Source organism: Sorex fumeus, unplaced genomic scaffold, assembly GCF_029834395.1.
Source record: "Sorex fumeus unplaced genomic scaffold, SorFum_2.1 ptg000078l, whole genome shotgun sequence".
Taxonomy (NCBI): domain Eukaryota; kingdom Metazoa; phylum Chordata; class Mammalia; order Eulipotyphla; family Soricidae; genus Sorex; species Sorex fumeus.
In genome coordinates this window covers 5,130,001-5,155,238 of record NW_026606135.1, presented here as the reverse complement: position 1 = coordinate 5,155,238, position 25,238 = coordinate 5,130,001, and the positions used below count along the sequence as shown (strand labels likewise).

Sequence of the window (25,238 nt, the reverse complement as noted above, 5' to 3'; positions counted from 1 at the left end):
GTGAAGAGACACATTGGCGTGGACTGGGGGGGGGGGGGCGGGAGGAGAGTTGGGGCTTGATAGGGAAGCAGCATTGCTTTGGGCAGGAGCAGGCCCCAGACGGTGAGCTGGAAGGTGGTTGAGATCAGGTCGTACTCCGTGTGAGTGGGAGGGAGGCTGGCAGTGAGTGGGCCAGGAGCCCTGAGGCAGAATGAACCAGCTGTGGCCGCTGAAACCAGGAAGTGGGAGCAGAGGAGTGAGCAAGGCGCAGCCCACTTCTGAGTTTTTAAGACTCAGTGTCATGCAGATGGGCTGTCATGCATGGGGACACCAGGAGATGCAGCCCACTGAGGACCACGTGTAGATTTCCTTCTGGCTTGAGGAGGAAGAGTGACTCCGCGGTTTTCCCCTGCCCAGCCAGGAAGCAAGCCTTCCGCCCAAGAGCTGTCTGGATGTTCTCCAACAGTTCACAGGGAGAAGGATTTTCAACCTCTCCAATTAGGGAACCATCGGAATCCATTTCCTTTGGAGAATCGCAGGTAATGTTGTGAAATTGCAAAAAGAATTCCCACCCAGCTTTCCCAGTTGTTATAGCATGTTGCTAACATTTTGCTTTCTTTGTTCAGATTTATGCTCTAGTTTTCCCCAAATCATCTGAGAACAGCTGGTAGGCTAGCAGGCTACCCCTCCACAGCCCTCACTGTATGTTTCTAGGGACATTCTCTTCTGTAACCATAGCTGGGGCCCGAGGGTGGGGTGGGGAGACTTGGCCGTGTGGATCAATGGCTAGGACATGTGCTCGGTTCCCTGTGTCTCCACGTGTGCACTCCCTACATCCCCGCTGCACCTGTTTCTGCAATCCCAGACACTGGAGCTGGTTTCTGGTGGCACGACATATTTCTGGGCATGTGGGAGGTCCACAGGCAGAAAAGTGGGGCTCAACACCCAGCGAGCACCAGGGCTGGGAAGTGCTACCTCCGGCCAGCACCACAATGAACTGCGCCAGCACAGCTGGTGTGTGACCCCTAACGAGCTCGTGTACAAGCGTCACAACTAAAGGAGTGCAGCCCTGAGCAAGCACCTTGGCCCTGGGTGCGGCAGTGTAACCCTGTGCCCACCACAGTCAGGTGCGTGTGCAGCACCCCCTCATACCAACATCCACTACAATTTGGACAAAGGGCAGAGGAAGAAAGCACACATAAATAAATCTAAAAGCCCAGTGATCATCAGAACCAGGAGAAAACTTAGCATTGATAGAATTGTGGGACCTGGAGACATCCACGTTTGGCCAATTGTGCTGATAGTCTCATTGACTCATACGTCCCCTTTGACCTGGGACAACCCTGTCACCCTGTAACAGTACTGGGTTAGCAGATGTAGTGCAGGCCCTTCGTGCTGTCCTCTTAAAGAAATAGTCAGAGTTCCAGGAGGGTGCTGTGATTTTTTTTTTTTTTAATTGGGGGTGGTAGGTAGGCTAAGTAAGTTTGGGTTTGGGAACCATGGCTCTAACTTTCCTTTACCTTCTAGGACAGCTGGCAGACTAGAAGCCTGTTATTGTAAAGAAAGCACCTCATTCTAGGTGTGTCTCCTATTCTTGTGAGTGGGCTCAGGTGATGCATTTTGGCAAAAAGTGGTGTGTCCTTCTATGCGCTTCATCTCTGGCAGCATGTGCTGTCGCTTTATCCTTTCTTCAGTAGTGCTAACTGATTACTGATGGATGGTGATGTTTGCTGAATTTTTATTTGTTTCTTGGTGGCCTTTGTGGGGAGCCCACTTCCCCAGTAACCCTTGGAAGCTCAGAGGCCACTCTTGGTGGTACTCAGCCTGGCACCGCCCGATGGTTGGCGATTGGACTGGTAGTGTGTGCTCCTCAGCCTGGCAGTGCTGGTCCATGCAGTGCTGGGGATTGAATATGGAGTCTGGCACCTATAAGGCTGCTTTCCAGCCTTTGGGCTGTCTACCGGCCATTGTCAAATTTCTGAACTCTTCTGATAGCACTTGTCCTTTGGAATGAATAAATCATCACCGTGGAGGTTCCTTGAGACCTTGTAAATATGGTCTGTTCCTTCCCTGAAGTCCTTGTTTCAGGCGTTTGTGTGCATATCTTGTTTCCATTTTTATATTGAAAGGTCCTTGGGAGCAGAGGTGGTATTTTTATTCACTCCCTTTGTTTAAGTCCATGATTGCCACGCATTATTGAATCCTGAGAAGATACTCCGTCAGCAGATGTTTATTTTGTTGGGCTGGTGCTCGAATGATGGGAGGTAGCTGGCAATCCAAACCTTCCCCTGAGTCATTTTTCACCAGTAGGGGAGGGAGCAGGGGAAGGGAAAAGTACACGCATGATCAAGGTACAGGGTGATGAGGGCTGGGATCACAGATCAACCATATCAGAGTTTGTGAGGATCAAACAGATTTCGGAGGGCTGGAATGATAGTGCTAGGACCTACAGAGCTGAAGGTGAGGGGTGGAACCTTAATGACCAAAATATGGACTGGTTTTTAGATTTGAATATTTACCCCTTTGGGCGAACTTTTAGAACTTAAAGAACCCGAGGAATCATCTAGTTGGGCATTCCTCGTTCCGGGCAGTGAGGGTAGGAGGAGACACGTAAATGATCTCTTGCGGTCCACTAGGATTCTAAGGGGGTCACTGCTGAAAATTGTATAAATGGTGGAGGGGGCATCCACAGCATGAGACTAGGGGGTCAACCAGTAGGACCTGGAAGGAAACAAGGTCAGAAGGGGGCCAAAATGGGGAAAAGGTTGAGGAATATTATTCTGATTGAACCCCCTGTCAAGGGCAAGATTTTTGAGGCTCGGCATTTGATGACGAGCTTACTAGCTAACTAGTTAAGGTCGCTTAGCTCTAGAAAGGCAGAACTGGGGTCTGGCTACTGCTTGACCTTGTCAGGAATGGCAGGGCAGCCTGGCTGTGCACAGCTAGTCCACTGCTGGAGGGCGTTGGGAAGGGTAGAGAAATACAGGGGGAGCCCCACGGTGACATTTTTACCCACAGGGAAATAGACACGAACGGTAGATGGGCTTTGAGTTATGGAGCCCTCTGTGCTGCCTGGAACACAGCGTTCCTTAGGAAGGCTGGGCTGAAGAATGTGGCCTGATGTCAAGGCTGTGTGAGGGTTTCTTGAGTCTCCCATCCTGCTCTAGAGTTCGGACTCCTCTGGGGAGAGTTGGGTGTGAGAATAGGACTCCCCCCGCCACACCACCTTTGAACTTTGACCTTTGTGAGGTAAGTGGACCAGGAACAGGGGACCAAGAGGGTTGTTTGGGAAAGAGGACCACTCTGGGGGGAGGGCAGGCTGGAGCAAGTGGAGTGAGTGTCTGGGTTCCCTACCACCTAGTCTTGACTTTCTTACCAACCAGCTCACTTGTTCTGGAGCAGAGAAAATTGGGAAGAAGTGAGGATGTGGGGACAGTTGACACACTGTATATACTTTGAAGAAGATTGGAAGTAGTATGCTTCCATGATAGGACAGACAAAACAAATGCAGTCATTTCTACTTTATAAATCATGACTTGTACTTGATCATATATATCTCAAGTCGAACACAAGAACAAGCATGCACATGTGTACATGCTTGAGTGAGTATACACTTGCTCCAGCCTGCCCTCCCCCCAGAGTGGTCCTCTTTCCCAAACAACCCCCTTGGTCCCCTGTTCCTGGGCCACTTAACTCACAAAGGTCAAAGTTCAAAGGTGGAGTGGCGGGGGGAGTCCTATTGGTCCTATTTCTCATACCCAACTCTCCCCAGAAGAGTCCGAACTCCAGAGCAGGATGGGTGAGTCTTGAAAAGTGTTTTCTTGGCAGGAGAGGTAGTACAGCAGTTAAGCTGCTTGCCTTGCATGGAGCCATCCCTGGTTTGATCCCCAGCACTGCATATGGTTCCCTGAACACCATCAGGAGTGATCCCGAGCACAGAACCAGGAGTATGCTCTCAGCATCACTGGGTGTGGCGCCCAGATCACACAAAATAAGTAAATAAATAAAAAATGTTTTCTTTTTTACCATGTCAATTATTTTTTATCATGGTATTTTCCAGATTATCATCAAGCTCTTTTTATTATCATTTATTTTGTAACTGTCTTGATTTTTAAACTTTGGAAATTTTCTTCCTCCATTAAATAGCAATTTACTAGGTTGTTAAGCCAATTTCGGGTTTTTTTTTTTTTTTCGCTTAAGTATCAATAATTTATTGAATTCTTTGTTTGCCTAAGTGAATTGCAGAGGGAGTGGTTCCTGCACTTTGGGTCTCTGTTTTCCCGTGTACAGCTAATCCCCATCTCATGTGGCTAAACTCCATTATAGTACCATATGCTCCGTTTTAGGCTGGAGTGACCTTTCATTTCTGGGATCATAGGGCTTTTCTTGAACTGGCTCTCCGAGGTCTCCAGTGGGCAGTAATCTCGGCTTATTATTTGGTCGCTCTCATTGCTCTGGCTTCCCCCCTGAGTTAGCTTTTGATCTGCAGTATGCAGAGAAGCAGTGCCTTTGTAGCTTTTGGAGAATACAAGATTAAAACAGAGATTCGTTTGAAAGCAGTTTTCTCCCTAGAGGGCGGTTGAGAACTGAGTAAATCTCACTTTAGGGTTTAACTATAATAATAATTAAAGCAAAGTATATGAGAAGATTAAGGCACAAAATTACTGGTTGTTCTTTTGTTGTTTGTTGGCTTAATAAGATAAGTGTTTTTTACTGAGGGTGCTATGAAAGCCGCCACCTCCTCCTGAAGTATATGGAATTTACACTCATTTTTTTTTCAGGCTGTTTTTCAAGCATTTGCAATTTTGTAGGATCATTGATCTTCCTTTTAAGAAAAAATAAGCCACAACATTGGGATCAGTTGAGAGGTAAGAGCAGTTCATAAACCTGTAATAATTGTTTCCTTTGTCTCTATTGCAGGTGAAAACTGCATATAAGTGTGCATGTGTCTTACGGGATACCATAAATCCATACCTACTTCGGAGAATGAAGTCAGATGTCAAAATGAGCCTTTCACTACCTGATAAAAATGAACAGGTCTGTAAATTCAGTAGTCACCAGAACATGCCTATGGTGGTACCTGTCTACTTTCCTCTGCTTTTCCCATGTGGAGTTAGCCAGACTGACAGGCGTGGTCATGGTGACTGTGGGCAGGGAGTCTGTGTGTGTGTGTGTGTACCCCATATGGGAGAGGTGAGCCTCCCGGGCGTCTTCCCTCACAGGATTCTTTCTTCATGAGTTCTTCCTTGTCCATAGACTCTGAACTCTCTTTTTAACAGTTTCTCAGACTGCTTTCTCTCTCTCTCTCTCTCTCTCTCTCTCTCTCTCTCTCTCTCTCTCTCTCTCTCTCATTACTACCTTCTTTAAAAATATTTGTATTTTTTATTGAGTCACCATGAAATGCAGAGCTACAAAACTGCTCATGGTCAGGTTTTAGTTATACAGTTTTCCAGCACCCATCACCCATCCCTTCCCCAGTGTATATTTCCCACCACCATTGTCCCCAGTCTCCCTTCCGCCACCCTTTCCCCAATCTGTCTTTATGGCAGGCACTTTCCTTCTTTCTCTCTTTGTCTCTGTCTCTGTTTCTATCTCATTCTTTCTCTCTGTCTCTCTCCCCTTTGGGGCATTAAGGTTTGCAATGCAGATACTGAGAGCTATCATGTTTGTTCCTTTACCTACTTTCAGCATGCAGTTCTTATCCAGAGTGATCATTTCCAGCTATCTTTGTCATAGTGGTCCCTTCTCTATCCCAACTGCCTTCTCCCCCAGCACTTGAGGCAGGCTTCCAATCATGGACCAGTCCTCCTGGCCCTTATTTCTGCTATCCTTGGGTATTGGTCAGACAGCTCTTTTGATACCTCTGCATTGTCTTCAGACCCCCAATCGGTTCATGCTTCAGCTTGTAATAGGAACAGAGCAGGCACCCAGGATATAGCTGAAAGGAAGCCAACTCTTCCTGTTGTGGAACTCATACTCCTACTTGAGGGGATACAGTGGTAAATAGAGGACAGGTGGCCCCGGAAAGATAGTATACCAGGTACTTGGCCTTGCATGTGACCGACCTGGGTTCAAGCTCTGACGCTGCGTATGGTCCACTGAGCCCACCAGGAGTGCAGAGACAGGAGTAAGCCCCAAGCACAGCAGTGGGTGGCCCAAAAACAACACAACAAAAGCAAAAAAGATGGCAGGTGGTGGTAGTATAGAGAGAAAATGAGGAGAGCAAGGGGAATGAATCTGAGAGGCAACCTTACTGATAAGCCAACATTTGAGCAGAGGTGTGTGAGAAGGTGAAGGAGTTATAGGGGGGGATGGAGGAAGGAACATTCTAGGTGGATAGGTCAATAGGTGGGGAGGTATAGTGATACGTGCAAGGCCCAGCGAGAAGGAGTTAGGAGAGTGATCGAGTTAGATTGCTGGCAGGAGGTCAGATTACAGGGGCCTGCTAGTTGTGGTAAGCACTTTGGGTTTTTTTCTCTGACTGAGGAGGAAATTCACCGGAAGATATTAAGTAAAGAGGTGACACCATTTGACTCAGGTTTTAAAAGGATCATCCTTTTAAATTCCACAGTAGTGTTCTATTATCTTAATAGATGTGACTGCATCTTCTGTTGGGTGTCTAAAAGTAAATGCATTATAGATGGTGAGCGCTGAAACTTAGAAAGGCTCCAGGAGCTCTGTCTTCAAGACTACTTTTCTCCCTCGACTTCCCTGCTCTACCTCTCTCCTCCCTCTAAAACTTAGCAGCAAACTTAGCCTTTGACATTAGCATTCTCCTTCCAGTCTCCCCTTCCTGTCCGACGCTCAGGCCACTGTTCTCTGAGCTCTCTGGAATTCCAGACCTAGCAGTTGCTGTGGTGTTTGTTTGTCCATTTTCATTCTCTCACTTCAGTTTTATGTCTTCATGAATGAGTGTAGTCAGTGTCTGACTGGTCTCCCAAATCCTCAGCTCTTCCCACTTCCCTTCGTCATCATATGGTGTAGTGTGTCTGGATTCATCTTTCTGGGACTCGTCTCTCTACCTGCATTGTTTCAGTCTTCGTCTTCTCACCAGGGATACCGATTTCAGTTTATTAACATCAGCTTCATTCGCTATGGAATTTCAGAGCATCTCTTAATATATTCCATGCAGTAGCAAAAACAATTTAGATTTCTTTTCCCAGACATGCTAATTTTCTTTCCATTTGCATGTTATTACCTGTCTCTGGAGGTTTATCCACTCTGACTCCCACCCTCTCAACACTTTCACTCTCTATAAGATTCCACAAGACTCTCCATGAAGGTCTATTAGATTGGAACGCCTCTACCTATTTAAAATTCTGTGTAGGACCTAAAATGATGGTTTGCTGACAGGGTAAGGAACTTATTCAGTCAACTTTGTGTTCGAAAGGAAAGTCTTTTCTCTGCTGCCTTAGAGAAAGGGGATTGAGAAGCCTAAAGCCAGGGACCTTGATGGCATGGCGTAACTGGTACAGCTGGGAGCAAAGGGGATGTTGCCAGAAGTGATCTGGTAGACTAGTGACCTGGGTTCCAGGAAAGGGGTTTGTGCCAGGTAAGGTTTGGTCCCTGGACAGGTTTTCTGGAGTGGACTGTGGGCAAGGGCCATGATAGGACTGTCAAGCACCTAGAGGCTTGGATGGAAACTTGTGCACCTGACCCTGGACTTTCTTACACTGGAACCTGTCTTCAGGGACCGTGAGGACCAAGAGATGCATGACAGAGAGAAATGCACTCAGTTCTTGTTTAGCTCAGAGCTGTGGTGTCCTTTTGGTTATTTCTAAAATGCTCTTTTAAAAAAAAAAACAATTAAACATTTTATATTATTAAAAGTACATGTCATGCTTTTTTGTGAAGAAATTTTATTGCTAACATTAATGATTTCATTTGTTGAATTTTTTTTTTAAAAAAATAACAATCTGGGGCCTGGAGCAATAGCACAGTGGATAGGGCATTTGCCTTGAAGGAGGCTGACCTGGGTTCGATTTCCAGCATCCCATACTCCTGAGCACTTCCAGGAGTAATTCCTGAGTGCGTGAGCCAGGAGTAACCCCTGTGCATCACCGGGTGTGACCCAAAAAACAAACAAAAAAATAACAACAACAAAGAATAACAATCTATTTTATTCTCCCCCACCCCCACCCTCCAGGTCTTATTTTGTCGTCTTACGGATGAGCAGCATAAAGTCTACCAGAATTTCATTGACTCCAAAGAAGTTTACAGAATTCTCAATGGAGAAATGCAGGTCAGCAAAATACTAAAAGCTGGAGGAATGACTTGTGGGCCAAGGGAAGGAAGGAAGTGAAGACTCCTCGGGGATTCACTGTTAGCATCTTTATCTTGGTGCAGCCTTAACTTAACCTGAATCCCTCCCCCAAGTAAGAGAACACAGTTGCCTTTCCATAGGCTCCCTTTCGGTGTGGACCCGATGCCATGTTGTCTAGTGGACGAAGAGCACTAGAGAAGGACCTGTGCTGCTGAGCCCTGTAGGGACGACCGGCCCTGGGCAAGGGGCTCCGAGTTGGCAGGTGTCTAGGGGAAGAATGATTAGTGTAGGTTTTCCTACAAGTAAAGTCATTTTACTTACTGACCATGCATGGCATATGTGGGTAAGTGGGTGTTCAGAAAGCACATGTTGCAAAGTTATAATCTTTTCATATAGACATTTCAACTTCCTTGTGCTTCAGAACTTTGGGTGTGGATTGTATTTTATTTTTTTATTTTTTGGCTTTTTGGGTCATACCCAGCAATGCACAGGGGTTTTATTTATTTGAAATGTAAGACTTTCTTGGTTTCCTCATTGGAGGTGCAACTGAGTGGTGGAGTACACTCTTAGGTACACACTTTTCTGCTTCTGTGCTGAGATGTGATGAGAGTAGGGGATGTGCTCACTCTCGTCAGGTCACAGCTACCTGCTGGTTTGTCTAGATCAAGTCATTGCAGTTCTTTTAATTGTTTCTCACAGTGTCTTAGTAAGCCTCTCATTGGTATTTATGTGTGTGTTTTTTTCCCCAAATCATTCCCACTTATTTATCTCCAAAGTCTCCCCTAATTTTCGTGTGCCTCCAAGTTGGACAGCCATGGGTGGTACATATCAGTGCTCCAATAGATTAACAAACCACAGGTGTCATTTAAAATCTCCTCTAAACACGGAAAGATAAACAGGTGAAATAGATTTTCATAATATATTCACTCTGAAATCTCAAAGAATATTTAGATATATAATCAAAACTTATAAATGATGTGGGGGGAGAGTTACCTCAGAGCAAATACTTCGTAGGTAGGTAGCCTGGGTTTGATCTCCCCCCGCACCACTAGAAGCTACCCCTAAGCACAGAGGGGGGGGGTAGCCCACCTCAGCACTACTGGGTGTCACTCCAAAACTGGGGAAAAAAAGAAAAAAAAGTGTATATACGTATATATATGATATATATATATGACATATATATATATAAATGAGCTATTTTACTTTTGTATTGACGTCACATCCAGGTATTCTGTATTTGCAGTCTGTCTCCAATTGGAGCAGCCACATTTCAAATGCTCTAGGGCCACTTGTGTCTTATGACTGCTGTGTAGTTACACAGGTCTAGAGAGAAGAAAAATTATTACAACTGACAAGTCTTGGCCATGTGCCTGATTTGTTCCGAATCTTTCTTTGCTCTGCTCACTGCTTTAAAACTTCTTTCACCGTTTAATTCATGATACAGTTTTCTGCTTGAGATTCTACACTGGAGAGGTTGGTCAAGTGTTACTCCCAACGCAGCAGTTTCCCTTCTGCTGGCCAGGGAGGATGGGCCTGCCCCTTTTGGTCCCCTCTGCCCATCTCTAGGAATCCTCTTTCATCTTTGCCTGGCCCCTTGGTTGCTCTGTCATCTGTGGGATTCCTCCTTTATCTTTCCCTTTTGTGGATTTCCATGCAGGTATTTTCTGATAAGAGGCCAACACAGAGGTAAATGAAATTTTAGCACCTGATTCATATTGGAAACTTCAGAGCTTATTTTGTTTAATTTTAGTTATTTTGTTTTTTGGGTGGGGGTTTGGTCTGACCCAGCTTTGCTCGGGGCTTATTTCTAACTCTGCTCTCAGGGATCACTCCCGGTGAGCTTAAGGAACCATATGGGGTGCTGGTGATCAAACCTGGATTGGCCATCCTTAAGGCAGGCACCCTACCCACTGCACTATCTCTGAACTTTTAGTGCATAACATATAAGGGCATTTGCTAAATCATGTGACTGATTTCTCCAAATTCAGATGGGGTGACACTCTTAATTTATATTTAAGAGACGAGCTTTTTTGGTGTTGTTTGTGGGCCACACCTGGCAGTGTTCAGGGCTTGCTCCTGGCTCTGTGCTCAGGAATAACTCCTAGCAGTACCCAGCAGACCAGATGTGGTATGAGGGATTAAACCCAGGTCAGCCATGTTCAAGGCAATTGCCCAAGTGCCCTACTTGCTGTACTAAATCTCTGACTCCAGGAATTCATTCATATATCAAGTTTGTAAAGCTGTGAATTGTATGCTTTTGTTTCTAGTGAGAGAAAATAAATCCCCAGCAATGTCGTGTGACTTCTGCTTTATTCAACATAACTTCCTGTTTTTCTCCTGTAGTCAGTCACGTTTTGGTGCAAGTTTGTTTTTAACTTGCCCTTTCAGGGAAAAATAGGTTGAGTCCTCCCTGCTCCTAATATGCTGTGATTCAGGAGGAAACTAAGAAGTAGGTGAAGAGTAACTCTGATCTGTTCACTATATTGGATCTCTTCCGTTCCCTCCTTCCTGAGAGGGTACTGTTTTACATGGGGTGGTCTGAGTGTAAATAACTGTTTTGTGCCATAGGTTTTCTCTGGGCTTATTGCCCTGAGAAAAATCTGCAACCATCCTGATCTCTTCTCTGGAGGCCCCAAGAATCTCGGAGGTGTTCCCGAGGATGGGCTCGAGGAAGATCAGTTTGGATACTGGAAACGTTCTGGAAAGATGATAGTTGTCGAGTCCCTATTGAAAATCTGGCACAAGCAGGGCCAGCGAGTTTTGCTGTTTTCTCAGTCAAGACAGGTGAGTTGCCAACCTTGTACGGGGAAGTGTTGGTTCTTTAGAACACCTGGCCATTAATTTAAAAAAAAAATGGACATGATCTAAAACAAACCTTCCTACTGAAGATGAGGAGGCAGCCTTCAAGTTTTTATGGGAGCTGGGATCTTTCTTTAAGTTAATCCCTGTCCCTTGACTTTTTAAAAAGACTGCATATGACTCTCGGGTACAGGAAAGTTTGGGCCTGAAGTCTTGTTGTTTCCAAAGCTTATAAAAATTAATAATAGGAAAATGTCGAAAATACTTTCTGAGCAGTTATATTTATCCATCTCAAAGCAAAAGCCCCCCTCCCCTGTTTCTTTGTTTTTTTTTTTTTTTTTTTTTTTTTGCTTTATGGGTCTCACCTGGTGATGCACAGGGGTTACTCCTGGCTCTGCACTCAGGAATTACTCTAGGTGATGCTCAGGGGACCATATGGGATGCTGGGAATCGAACCCAAGTTGGCCGCGGGTGAGGCAAATGCCCTGCCCGCTGTGCTATCGCTCCAGTCCCGTTTTGTTTTTTTAACAGGGGCTACATCCTGTGGTGCTTATGGGGACCATGCAGTGCCAGACAAGTGCTTTAACACTTGACCTATCTCCTCAGCTCAAGAAATCCCTTTTAATTTAAGCCTTTTGAAAAAAAAAAAGTGTCTCTGTTTATACAAATACAGTTGCATTCAATAGGAGTGTATATTTGATTTGTTTGTTTTGTTTTTTTGTGCTATACCTGTCCGTGTTCAGGGCTTACTCTTAGCTCTGTGCTCAGGGATTAATCCTGGTGAGTCTCAAGAGTTTATATGTGGTACTGGGGTTCAAACCTGGGTTGGTTACATACAGGCTAGTGCCTTACCTGCTATGTTATCTCTCCAGTTTCTAATTCTTGAACTTTTATTCCCCAACCCTTCCCCAAACAGATGTTGAACATACTTGAAGTATTCCTTAGAGCCCAAAACTATTCTTATCTCAAGATGGATGGTACTTCTACGATCGCATCGAGACAGCCTCTGATTACAAGATACAATGAGGTAACAAGTCAATGCAACTGGAAAGTCAGTTACCACTACTCTTGCAGAGAGAATGGAGGGTCATATCTACAGCCACCTGAGTGGCGTTTACATCTGCGATTGGGCAGCAGGTGGAAGGGGGCTTTATTTTTTCTAATTATAGGTATTTTTGGAGTATACACGTGCATACACACGCAGTGTGTGTTCCTCCATGAAAGCCGTATCTTAAATATTGCTCACATAAATGATAGTGAAATTAGGAGCCCTGACATGGGATCTTGAGTGGGAGAAGCCCATGACAGCCTGTGGAGCACGGCAACAGGCTCCAGAGCAGAGCCTGTCCCTGCATATCGACCCAGTAGGGAGTGTCTGGGCGCATTTGACAAACACCAGATATCTGGCCTTGAGTCTCACCCAAGCCCCGCGAATTGTCACCTACACTTACCGAGTCATTCCTAACTGCAGCATCTAGCCCTAATTGGGATTGGGCTGGGGCAAAGAAGAGTTGGAAAGGTGATAGGTCAGTAATGCTAAACTTTATGAGATTGGGCCATCGTCTTAAGCCGAGACCCTCTGTAAAATATATGTGTATTTGGCAATAAAGTGAGTGGCCATCAGCTGCCTCCTGAACTGGTTTCTTCACGCCACCATCATCCTTCGCCCTGCGTCTGCCTGGATGCGATGCGCAGAGTGTCTGGGCATGTTGGAGAAAAACTGTTCCCCAACAATAGCCTGTTCCTGTACTGGGAATAATTCACATGGAGGCTGTGTCAAGGTGGGACTGAAGAGCTGTACCCAATCTTACAAGTGTTGTGTCTCTTACCTCTAGGACACATCCATTTTTGTGTTTCTGCTGACCACTCGGGTGGGTGGCTTAGGCGTCAACCTGACAGGTGCCAACAGAGTCATCATCTACGACCCCGACTGGAACCCCAGCACAGACACACAGGTCTGTTCATCTCTGAAAGGAAGGCGCTCAGGACGTGCTTTGATGGCTTGCGCTCAAACGGAGGGTCTTGCTCTTCACCATGTAAATCCCATCCCAGCTGTCCCCTAGATGTGGGCATGGAGGATGCCCCTTCCCGCATCGTCAACAGGAAAAGGCTGCATCCCTTCACACCTAGCATCTGTCACTAGATCAGGGGTCACAAAAGAATTTGCAAAGCCAAAAACACATTGTTTTTCAGACAGAAATGTCTCAGTCTGTCTTTCTCACTTACCTGTTTGTTTTCTTAAGAAGCTTTCGGAATATTTGTTTTCATTAGATGAAATTCTGGTTTCCGGGGGTTGGTGGGAGGGAGGGGAAGGGAGGGGCAGCTGTTTCTTTCAGTGTCGCTCATCATTAGGAAGGCTGAACTCCATCTCTCTGCCCTAGGCTCGAGAGCGTGCGTGGAGGATAGGACAGAAGAAACAGGTGACGGTGTACAGGCTGCTGACTGCGGGCACCATCGAAGAGAAGATTTACCACCGGTCAGTACCCCTGCTGAGCATTCAGGACAGCCAACATTCCAAGCAGGAATTTAGAAAAACTAGTACTTTTAAATTTAAAAGTCCTTTCATTTTGTTAGAATTTTGTGGGTTTGTGGATTTTTAAAAAATGGAGGGGGGCACATAATTTTTCTTTCTACTTTTTTTGTTTTGTTTTGTTTGAGGGCTATACCCAGTGAAGCTCAGGGGTTACTCCTAGCTTTTCACTCAAGAATCCTGGGAGGGAAATATGTGGGGTGCCAGGGATCAAACCTGGGTCAGCAGCATGCAAGGCAAGTGCCCTACCTGATGTCCAGTCTCTTGCCCTCGATTTTCCTTTCTATTAAAATAAGCTTAAGGTAGCTTGCTGCAAGTTTTGTCTTTAAACTTGATCTGTTTTCTACCTTATTTAACTTTAAGGACTACTTATATGTAAAACTTTATAGTGTTATTTGAGAGAACTCTTATGGTCTGCCATCTTTCAGAAAATTTGTTAAAAATGACCAAGTTGGGGGCTGGAGCAGTAGCACAGCAGGGAGGGCATTTGCCTTGCATGCAGCTGACCCGGGTTTGATTCTCAACATCCCATATGGTCCCCCAGCATCGCCGGGAGTAATTCCTGAGTGCAGAGCTGGGAATAATTCCTGAGCATCACCAGGTGTGACCCAAAAAGCAAAAAAAAAAAACAGAAAAAGTGACCAAGTTGCAAAGCCACGCTGCTGGTGGGTTTTGTATACCATGCTGGCGTTGAATGTCCTTCTGATCTTTGTCTGAGATGTTCCTTAGGGAGAGGTCAACCAGGACTTCTGCTCCTTCCTCCATCACCACAATGACTAGAGGCTGATGGGCAAGAGTCACTTCCACACTCTAGTGGCAATATTGTCAACTTCTCCCTATCCCTTGCCCAAGACTTTATTCCTGACTTCTACCTCAGCTTTCCATGGGAGGCCCCCTGCTTTGACCAGAGACTGGGAAGTCACATATTCTTCATAGCCCTTGATGGAAGAGGCTGACCATGAGTTAAGTCTCATTTTCTGAGGGTTAGTGACCTCTTACCAGGAAGAATATGTTAATTGGGCATGCATTGCAGTAAGGCAGTATTTTTCATTTAATTTCTGTAAAACATGGGACACCACCCGTATTTTATGTATTATATGGATTTTCATTTTCTAAGACTTACTATTACTATTATTATTTTTCTAATTTTAGTGAGAGAGGGGTGTTTGGGCCACACTTGGCTTTGTCAGAGGTTGCTCCTGGCTCTATGCCCAGGAATCACTCCTGGTGGTCTCAGATGACTATATGGGGTGCTGGAGATTGAACCTGGGTGGGCCACGTGCAAGGCAAATACCCTCCCTGCTGTGCTATTGCTCTGGACCCAGACTTTTTAAAAGTTGTGATTAATTAGATATTAATATAACTCTAGTCATCATGTGTTACATTGTTTTAGGATCGGAATTTTTATGGAGGCCTAGAGGATATTCAATAATCTGTTTAATTTTTGTCCTTTCAGACAAATCTTCAAGCAGTTTTTGACAAACAGAGTACTAAAAGATCCAAAGCAAAGACGGTTTTTCAAATCCAATGATCTTTATGAGCTCTTTACTTTAACTAGCCCTGATGCGTCTCAGAGCACTGAAACAAGCGCTATTTTTGCAGGTATTGCGTAAAATAATTGTGCCTTGAAGTGGTCGTGTACATATAAACTATGTAGTGTTATATTAGTGTTTTGCCCTTTCTAGGAACTGGTTCAGATGTTCAGACACCCAAAAGCCATTCAAAAAGAAAACCTCAAGCAGTCTTTGGAACAAACCATAATACTTCAGGTCACCAAAAGTTCCCTGGGTCTAGCGCATCTGTGGATGATGTCACATCAGCTAAAAAAAAATCGGCAGCTCTAAGAACTGAAGTAAATGCACTGACTGCGAATCAAGGGGATCCTTTGAAAGATGCCCTGGAAACACCCAGTGCTCTCACTGGCAATGACAGACTTGGAGAGGAGGTAAAAGCAGTGCCTAGACCAGAGGAGTCATCAGAGTTGCGTGGAAATGGGGACTCTTCCGTGTCTCCAAGAATCGGTGAAACACATGGGACACCTGGCGTGGAAGACCTCGAGGGAAAGGAGGGTCTTCCTGCTAAGAAAGAAACCTGCCAGATCCAAACAGAACCGCCTTGGGAAGGTGAACAGACGGAAAATAATTCTTACAAGCGCAAATCAAAAACCAAACACAGTGTGGCAGAAGAAGCAACCCTGGAGAAACCTCTGACCCCAAAGCAGAAGAAGTCCAAGCATCACAGGGATGCCAAGTTCGAAGGCACTCGCGTTCCCCACCTGGTGAAGAAACGGCAGTATCAGAAGGAAGACAACGAAGACGAGAGCAAGCCCAAGGAACAGAGCAATGACGATTATGTTCTGGAAAAGCTTTTCAAAAAATCAGGTAAACCTTTTGACGCTTATGCTTCAGTTGAACCAGAAATAGAGCCTCCTGGACTGCTTCCAGCAGTAGAGCCTTAAACTTGGCAGCCCAAAGTGTGCACTCCACTGCATCATGTTTGTTTCTGAAATTAAGGTTTGAGACGTTACTGGCACATTGAGTGTCATATTCATTGCTCTTTCCTGAGAGCCTGGAAGAACTGGAAAGTTTGGGGGCCCAAGCGAGTGTACAGCAGGTAGGATGCTTGCTTCACATGTGACTGACCTGGGTTCAATCCCCATATGGTCCCATATGGTCCTCAGAGCACTGCCAGGAGTAATTCTTGAGTGACAGCCAGGAGTTACACCTGAACACTGCCGGGTGTGTGCCCCCCTCCAAAAAAAAAAAAGAATTGGAAACTTTGGAGAATAACAGCACTTGACTTTCCGCCACAGACAGGAGGGACCCAGAGCTTTAAATAGATTTTTCCCTACCTGAACTTGAATAGCAAACTTTTCTATGTGCTATATTTATCTGATTTTCCAACCACAAAAAAATGAAAGTAGCAGATCAAGTGGGGGACAAGGCAGAGGCAGGGGCTCTGGAAGCGGGAGAGCTGATTGCTAATGATCAAAGGGGCGGGAGGCTTTGGAAAGGGGACTGTGCAATTGTTCAGCCCAGGAAGAGGTAGGAAAGCATGGTTCAGGGGTGCCCGGCAGAGTCATCTGTTCAGACCCAGCAGTCACTGTGGCATGTGTGAAGGCCGTGAGTCCCCAGGCTCTGGTGACAGCTCCCTGTGACAGAGGACATGTTTATGAAAGACAGCATGAAGCCGCCTGGGCCCGAGGCTTTCTGTTGTGAAGAATGAGAGTTCATTGATGACTTTCTCTGCTTTTCTCGTTAGTTACTGGTCTGTTTTCCAGATAAATTTATTTTCCAAATAAATTTAGATTTATTTTCACAGAGGTATTGGTGGTATGAATAATGTTTAAAACTTCCTTGTTTCAAGGTAATTCCCCCCCTTGTCATTGCTGCCCACTGTCCACTGTCCACCCATTGTTCATCGATTTGCTCGAGTGGGCCCAGTAATGTCTCCATTATGAGACTTGTTGTTACTGTGTTTGGCATATCAAATACATCACAGGGAGCTTGCCAGGCTTTGCCGTGCAGGCGAGATACTCTCGGTAGCTCGCCAGGCTCTCTGAGAGGGGAGTGGTTTATTTTAATAAACCAGGAACTTTTTTCCTTTTCTTTCATTTTTCATATCCGCAGTACCCAGAGCTTAATCCAGGCTGTTCTCAGGGATCACTTCTGGTGGGGCTCAAGGAACTATATGTGCTGCTGGGGATTTAAACAAGGGTGCATTGGATGTCTTATCCCTGTACTATCTCTCTAGTCCTGAACCAGGATTTTGTTTTATTAGTGTGACCTACAATTGTACTATATGCCATTAACTTTCAGCTTCAGTACATTCTTCCTTATGCTTTTGTTTTTGTTGCATGTTGGTGCATTGTTTGGACTTTATTGGGGGGGGGTACTTTTATAAAGTTTCTTTGACTTGGGAATTTAATGCAAATTTATTTTTTATTTTATTCTAATTTATATATGTATTCATACTTATGAAAATTTTGCTGCAATTTTATTATTCTAGTGCAGTGTTTTCACAATAGTTGCTTTTTAGAAATTCTAAACTTCTGACTTATCTTATTTACACTTTTTCCTTTAATAGAGGGCTTTAAAATTTTCCAGATGATAGAGAGGAGGTTGCATAAAAGTTGTGGTGAGTAAAAGCATTGTGTTTAAAATAGGGATAGTTAGGGACTCCAGCTGATTGCTTTCCCAAGTGAGTGTTAGAATGATCTGCAGGGGCAGTATTAACTGCACTTTCTGTTGGTTCACAGAGAGAAGGGAGATTTTCAGGGTGCGTTGAGTAGTTTCTTTTTTTTTTTCCCCTGAGTAAGGGGCTATGGGCCTACTAGGTTTAGATACCTCTGCTCTCACTCCATTGGCTGTTGATGAAGGTGAACGGAAACTACATTTGCAGATATGTTGGCAGTGGTAAAAAGTTGTGGTGAAAAACGTGTTAAAAAGGTAGCAAAATGTGGTCATCACTTTTGTCCACCACCCCACAGTAGACTGTATAGAAGAGAAAATCTGGCAGATTTTGATTTCATTCTAATTTATGAATGTATCTAATTGATGCACGTACTAGCAGAGCCATCACTTGCACCGTTTCCTTTGTTCCTCCTAACAGGTGTGCACAGTGTCATGAGACATGATGCCATCATGGACGGAGCCAGTCCCGATTACGTGCTGGTCGAAGCGGAGGCCAACCGTGTGGCCCAGGATGCACTGAAGGCGCTGAAGCTCTCCCGGCAGAGGTGTCTGGGAGCCCTGTCGGGTGTTCCCACCTGGACCGGCCACAGGGGGGGTTCCGGCGCACCAACAGGAGTAAAGTAAGAGACTTTATGGAAAGACCCTCCAGGTGTGGCCATTTATTCTGTTTACCCACCGTAGATCTCTCAGCCAGACATGTATGACCTGGGGAAAGGCGTCTGTGGTCTTACCTGCTTCCTCACTTCTTGCCCCTGCCCTTCAGAGCTGATGTTTCTGGAGGAGTGATCTGTTACATGTCACCGATAGTGTGATTAAACACAGTAATAGAAAGAGAAAAATGATGACGCTTTAATAAGACATTTAGCCAGTCTCCAACAATCAGTTTTTATGCTATTTAGTATGCTCTTTTAGACTCCTTTTCCTTCCTAGAATTTGAAGGCAGTTTTTATCATATGTTGAGCAAAGGTACTGAGAGGCTCTTCTCTAAGATGCAGTTACTTAGAGAAGAAGCAGTTGCTTCCCAGGAGAGCATTGTAGAGGATCAAAGGGAATAGAAAAGCAGCGTCAGCGCTCCCTCCCCCTCAAATGCAGCTGAAAATGTCATCTTTTAAGTCGCAAACCAAACATTTGATCCTATATAAATATTTTTTTTTTCTTATTTAGGAGTAGATTCGGTCAGAAAAAGAACTCCAGGTTTTCTCTGCCACATCCTTCAACATCTCCAAAGGAGAAATGCCAGGTAATGTGGTAATGGCCTCTCTGTTTCTCATGTACAAGACTTGCTTGCCTGGCCCTGAAAATTTTACCCAGTTCCAGATGTGAAGAAAGGCACTGCATGGTGTCATCTGATATTTGTGTTGTGTGCTCTTATTTATGAAGTACTTGCCAATTAAATCTAAAAAGTCTAGCTGACTTCCCAAAAGACAGAGTTGGCTTCCCAAAAGACCCAAGATCTATGGCAGAATCTGTTTGTCCTTTGACAGCGAATAAAGGGTTAGGTGACTTGTGCGTCACTACCTCTGTAGCTGCCCATCTGATGTTGAAATGCCCCCTTTGAAGATCTCTGTCTTCCACACGAAAGGTCGAGAGAGCCCCCTGGAATGGTATTTGTAATTTCCCAGCTGCTAAAGCCTTGTGCCCACTTCCTGTTTTCCAGCTCCCTGAACACTTGGGGAATGTTGCTGAGAGTGAGTGCTAGACCAGACACGCTCCTTTAATTCTCTCTGGTCTTTTCAGGTTCAGAATTCCATTACTGATACCTCTGAAAACTCCTGAATTTAGACAACTATTTAATGGATCAATTTATTTTTAAATATATGTATATATAATTAACTTTTTTGGTAATCCAACATTTCTTTTTAAACTTTTTTTATTGATTCACAGTACTATTAATAATGATTTCCCATACACATAATTCCAATATCACATCCATGCCCAGTGTACTACCTGTCCCCTTCCCAACCCCCCACCTCGAGCCCAGCAACACAGCGGTTCTCCAGTTGTCTTGCCTTTGGGCCTACCTCCATATATATTTAGATCCCACATATGAGTAAAATCATTTTGTGTCTATTCCTTTCCTTCTTACTGACTTCACTCAGCATGATTTCCTTTAGTTCCATCCTCACTGCTGCAAATTGCATGATTTTATTCTTTCTTAGTGCTGCATAGTATTCTATTGTCGATACATACTACACCTTCTTGATCCATTAATTTTATAGTTGGGGATTTAGGTTATTTCCAAGATCTTGGCTATTATACCAAGTGTGGTGATGATTGTAGGTGTGTATACATCCTTCTGAATTAATGTTTTTGTGTTTGGGGGTTGGGTGCCCCCCGGGGTCCATAAAGTACAAGTTGAAGCATATCCATCTAGTCATCTTTTCTCCCCAGGATGGCCTCACGAAAAAGGACGGAAAAGATCATATTTCTGAACATTTTAGTGGAAAGAGTGAAAATGCAGAGTCTTCATCTGGGGCTCCCACGTCCTCCTCACTGTTGGCCAGAATGAGGGCTAGGAACCACCTGATTTTGCCAGAGCGGTTGGAAAGCGAAAATGTGCCCTTTCAGGAGACTCTGGTCCCACAGCCCTCTGCCACAGAACATGACGACCTTCTGGTGGAGATGAGAAACTTCATTGCTTTCCAGGCCCGGGTTGACGGCCAGGCCACCACACAGGAGATTCTGCAGGAGTTTGAATCCCGATTATCAGCTTCACAGTCCTGTGTCTTTCGAGAACTGTTGAGAAATCTGTGCACTTTCCATCGGACTTCAAGTGGTGAAGGAATCTGGAAACTCAAGTCAGAATACTGCTGATCACTGTTCCTGTGTATACTTAATTTGACTTTTCCTCACGGAGGTTCCTGATTGTTAATTTGGTGATGAATAATCAAATTCACCATCGTGATCCCTCTGATCGATCATGTCACGCAGTGAATGGAGACAGACTGCTGCACTTAATGTTTACTCTGAAGATCTACCTCATAATGAAAGCTGCAGGGACCAAGAAAGTGTTCTGTGAAATGAAAAAACATTTTAGAATGCTAAATTAACTCAAGAAAATAATTGGGCTTATTTTCTTTCCTTTTATTGTCATTATTATTATTTTTTTTTGACACGATGAATTATGTTGTGAAATCAGGGACCTAACAGTTAGTTCTGGGAATACATGTGTTCCTTTACTCACAAGAAACAATCATGGAGCACATTTCTGCTCATTGTAAAGTTTCTACTGCAGAAAAATTAAGAATTATTTTTACTGGTGCTAAGAATGTGTGGTATATGCAGTTAAACTTGTTCAATAAGTGAATTCCTCAATATCAAATGACAGCAATATTTTTGGTGCATACTTTTAAAATGTTTATGTTTGCCACCCCCAGAGTGATCAAAATTTTTTTCTTTTGAATCATATTAATTTCCTTCAAATAATCATAATTTAAGGCACTGTTCAGGAGGTGCGTGTATGTATTAGTTTAGTACAAGATAGGTCAGGATGCAATGAGAAGACACATATTTACAGAAAGTTGTATTTTTAAGGTTTACATTGGGGTTACTTCCAGCAGAGTGCATCACCTCCACCACATACACATACCCAGTGACAGTGGGTTTTAGGAAAAGGAATTATGTTATCAAAAAAATACAGAAGCATTTTAAGTAGAGTTCAAAGTGGAATACTGTAAGAAATACAGTGCACACGTACTGACAAGTGTCATTCCAGACCACAACATGATTCATCAGTCTTGGAGGGAACCAGCCATCTCTGCTTCCCTGCTGGGAGATACCTTTAAATGTTTTTTTCCATCGTAGGCACTGAATTTGCTTTACTGTGGATGCTGATGACTAGTTCCCTGTTGTTCTCTTTATTTGTTCTCATCTGTCCATTGTTCTCATCTCTGTTTTCTTTGCGATCACTGTGGTTTGCTTTCCTATTTGTGAGGATGGTTTACCATGGTGTCTGTCCTGTTTCTTGTCTCCACATTTATATTGGTATTCTGAATCTCAGTTTTTTTTGGGGGGGGACTTTTCTGAGCTCCTGTTTTTGTTACTTTATGGGGTCTGAATTCTTATTTATTTATTTATTTTAAGTTCATTGCTTGCTTTCCTTCTACTTTCTCCTGTAGCTGTCACAGTGTGGTCTTTTTTTTTTAAATTAGTTTACTCTGAGTTGCTATATTTTCTTTTCATTTTCCTATATTAGAAACTTTCTCCCATGCCATTTCTTTGCCTTTTAACTCATATTGAAATCAGACAGCTGTAGCAAGATCTTTTGGGGAATGTGGAGGAAGTGTGTGGTGAGTGTGTGAGTGTGTATGTGTGTGTGGGGGGATTAGAGGGGGCTCACTTGGCAGAGCTCAGGGACTTACTCTCTCTGCCCCTCCCTATTTTCTGTTGCTCTTCTCTGTAACCCAGAGAGAAGGGGTCTGGGCTTGGGGTATGGGAGACCCACTGCTGAGCAGCATTATAGTGGACTTGAGTTTTATTTTTACTATCCTAAGATTCTGTCATGTAACTTTAGCCAAGAGTCTCTCCCCATAGGTGTAATCAGAGTCATGACTCCCATCAGAATGATCTACTTCTTTTCTGGATTTAGCTTGCTCATTTTGTTTGTTTCATTATATTTTTCCTTCATTGTGTCATCATTATCTGGAGAAGCCATAAAAGAAACTTTAGGCAGATAATTCGTTTTAAACTTGAGTATTGGCTAAGAAAGGAGTCAAAACTCGACAATTCTATTTCTGAGAAGAAAAAAATTAGACTCACTAAATAACAAGAAAATAGCACCTCTGACTGTGAGACTGAAATACTAATGCAGTTCACAGTTGTGAAGTATTTGGGTATTACATCTGTAGTGAAATCTCAACTACACCGAGCTAGAGAAAATGTAGACATCTCATCAAGTAGAAAATGCCCTTAAACGATGCAATGTAGGGGCCGGAGAGATGACTGAAAGGGCTGGAGTGCATACTTTGTAGGCAGGAGTGCTGGGTTTGATCCCTGGTACCACATAGTCCCCTGAGTACTATCAGGAGTGGCCCCTGAGTATCACTGGGTATGCCTTCCCCCAAACAAATAGACAAGATAAAAAAATATATTTTTTTTTAAAGTTGTAGTAAAAAGCAAAGTTTGTTTCAGCTCTGCGCCGGGCATGCTGTGGTCTTGGGCAGATCAGTGTGGGTGCTTGTAAAGGCCATCATCGTGTCTTCCATATGAGTGACAGTGAGGAAGGTGCTCTGCATCTCTAGGCTTTAGCAATGTAGGGTCACTTGCTCATTTAGGTACACCTTGCTTTTTAGAACCTTGAAAACTTTATACAGTGTAGATAGATTTAATATATTTAACATGTATTATTAATATAAAACTGCAAATAAAGAATTTGGAAACTCTGAAATGTTTTTATTCCTTAATTTATAGGAGTATGCTCTTAATAGGTTAAGGTAAGGTAAAGGCCCTCCCGTTGTTCGTCGATTTGCTCGAGCGGGCCCAGTAACGTCTCCATTGGAGACTTGTTGTTACTGTGTTTGGCATATCGAATACGTCACGGGGAGCTTGCCAGGCTCTGCCGTGCGGGCGAGATACTCTCGGTAGCTTGCCGGGCTCTCCGAGAGGGGCGGAGGAATCGAACTCGGGCAGCCATGTTGGCTGCATGTAAGGCAAACACCCTACCGCTGTGCTATCGCTCCAGCCTGGTCTCAAGCTATACTGTACCCACCCACCACTCTTTTTTTTGGAGGAGGGGCCATGAGGGGGCAAACCCAGCAGTGCTGAGGGCTCACTCCTCCGCTGTACTCGGGGATCACTCCTGGAAGTACTCAGGACCATATGGGGTGTCCTGCCCACTGTACTATCTCTCTGGCCCCCTGCCTACTACTCTTATTCCTGTTCCAGCAGCATTCTTTCAGCTCTTTTCCATGAACTTGATAACACATGGTGCAGACTGCAATTGCTCTCTCATCTGTTTGCCCTTCTTTCGTGGAACAGAGACTTCAGTCTAACGGGACCCCAGACTACTCAACTAAAGGCTTCTTCCCAGTCTGCCTTGTAGTTCATCGGGCCACATGAATAAGCAAGGGGATTATTCAGATTATTCTTCGAGACTCTGGCATAATGTGCACGTTTGTCATTGCCCTCTGTTGCAACCGGAATGCCATTGGGAGCTTGACTAATGACAAGAGATCAGTAGACATCATGCACAGAGGATGGAACGTTTCGAATAGCTTTTTTCCACCTTTTACTTAAGTGCAAAATTTATTTGTGAATTGGTTTAAACTACAATCTTCTAGAGCCCTGCTTTCAGCAGCTAATGTTATGTGATTTACACCACCATATGCCATCCTTACTGTTTGCAAGCACCACAACTAAAGGAGTCCAGCACCGAGCAAGCAATGGGTCTGAAGGTGTCAAATGTTTGAGCACCACAACCAAATATTTCACCCTACAACAACAACATCAACACAGGGAGGGGAGAAGAACTAGAGAAGCAAGATCTGTCTGTTGCACTATTATTCATTTTGCTGGTTTTGTTATTACCATTGAGTTATTTTTCTACGAGTTTAGTGACTGACTCTCTTAGTAGCACTGTAGCACTGTTCTCCCATTCATCAATTTGCTTGAGCGGGACCGGTAACATCTCCATTGTAAGACTTCTTGTTACTGTGTTTGGCATATCGAATATGTCACGGGGAGCTTTCCAGGCTTTGCCGTATGGGCGAGATACTCTCAGTAGCTTGCTGGGCTCTGTGAGGGGGCAGAGGAATCAAACCTGGGTTGACCGCATGCAAGGCAACCGTCCTACCCACTGTCCTCTCTTAGTATACTAAATATTTCCTTGTTGTGTTTCCATATGTTATTGTATATGTAATACACTATGCTGTTATGTATTATTTCTTTTCTCTTACCCCATTTCCCAGTTTTTCTAGTGTTAACCAGGTGTAGTGATAATCATGGCCCCTGGCATCTTGTTCTGTGTGAAGAACGTTTCCTGTGTGTCAGGTATATCAGCTCAGAATTTTTGGCTGATCATTTTTATGGGCTAAGAACCATCTTTCCTATTTCTAGGAAAGCAGCAGGGTAAACCCGCATACTCCCATTCAGAATGGGGAAATAGAGGATGTTCAGGGAGCTGGATGAAAAGGAGACAAGTTCTAGGAGGTGGGGCATTTGTTTAACTCTTCTGCTTGGAGAGGAGAGGATGTGATTCAATATGAACAGCTAAGAGGGTCTGTTTCGCTTAGCTCTGAGAGACTAGAGTCTGGGTACAGCATGGGTTCACAGGGCACCCCAACCAGGCACGAGCTATCACTGCACAGAAGCATGCTGTCCCCCCTCATTGCAACAACACCGACAGCAAATGGGAAGGAGATAAAAAGGGGCCAGAGAGATAGTACAGAGGGTAGGGTATTTGCCTTGCATGTTGCCAGCCCAGGTTCGATCCCTGTCATCCCATATGATCCCTGAGCACCACCAGTAGTGATTCCTG

At 44.4% G+C, this 25,238-nt stretch overlaps 1 protein-coding gene across 1 annotated transcript in view; it reads left to right on the top strand.

The window, feature by feature from the left end:
* The window catches only part of ERCC6 (ERCC excision repair 6, chromatin remodeling factor), a 77,216-nt gene extending 56,339 nt beyond the window's left edge, over positions 1–20,877 (top strand). Inside the window, exons 11-21 of the mRNA XM_056130423.1 lie at positions 4,900–5,016; positions 8,126–8,221; positions 10,811–11,026; positions 11,958–12,068; positions 12,877–12,996; positions 13,423–13,517; positions 15,028–15,173; positions 15,257–15,952; positions 18,183–18,384; positions 18,929–19,004; positions 20,156–20,877. Of these exons, the coding sequence (XP_055986398.1) occupies positions 4,900–5,016; positions 8,126–8,221; positions 10,811–11,026; positions 11,958–12,068; positions 12,877–12,996; positions 13,423–13,517; positions 15,028–15,173; positions 15,257–15,952; positions 18,183–18,384; positions 18,929–19,004; positions 20,156–20,578 (2,298 nt within the window). The 3' untranslated portion in view covers positions 20,579–20,877. The remainder of the gene's footprint in view (positions 1–4,899; positions 5,017–8,125; positions 8,222–10,810; positions 11,027–11,957; positions 12,069–12,876; positions 12,997–13,422; positions 13,518–15,027; positions 15,174–15,256; positions 15,953–18,182; positions 18,385–18,928; positions 19,005–20,155) is intronic.
* The last annotated feature ends 4,361 nt before the right edge of the window (positions 20,878–25,238 follow it).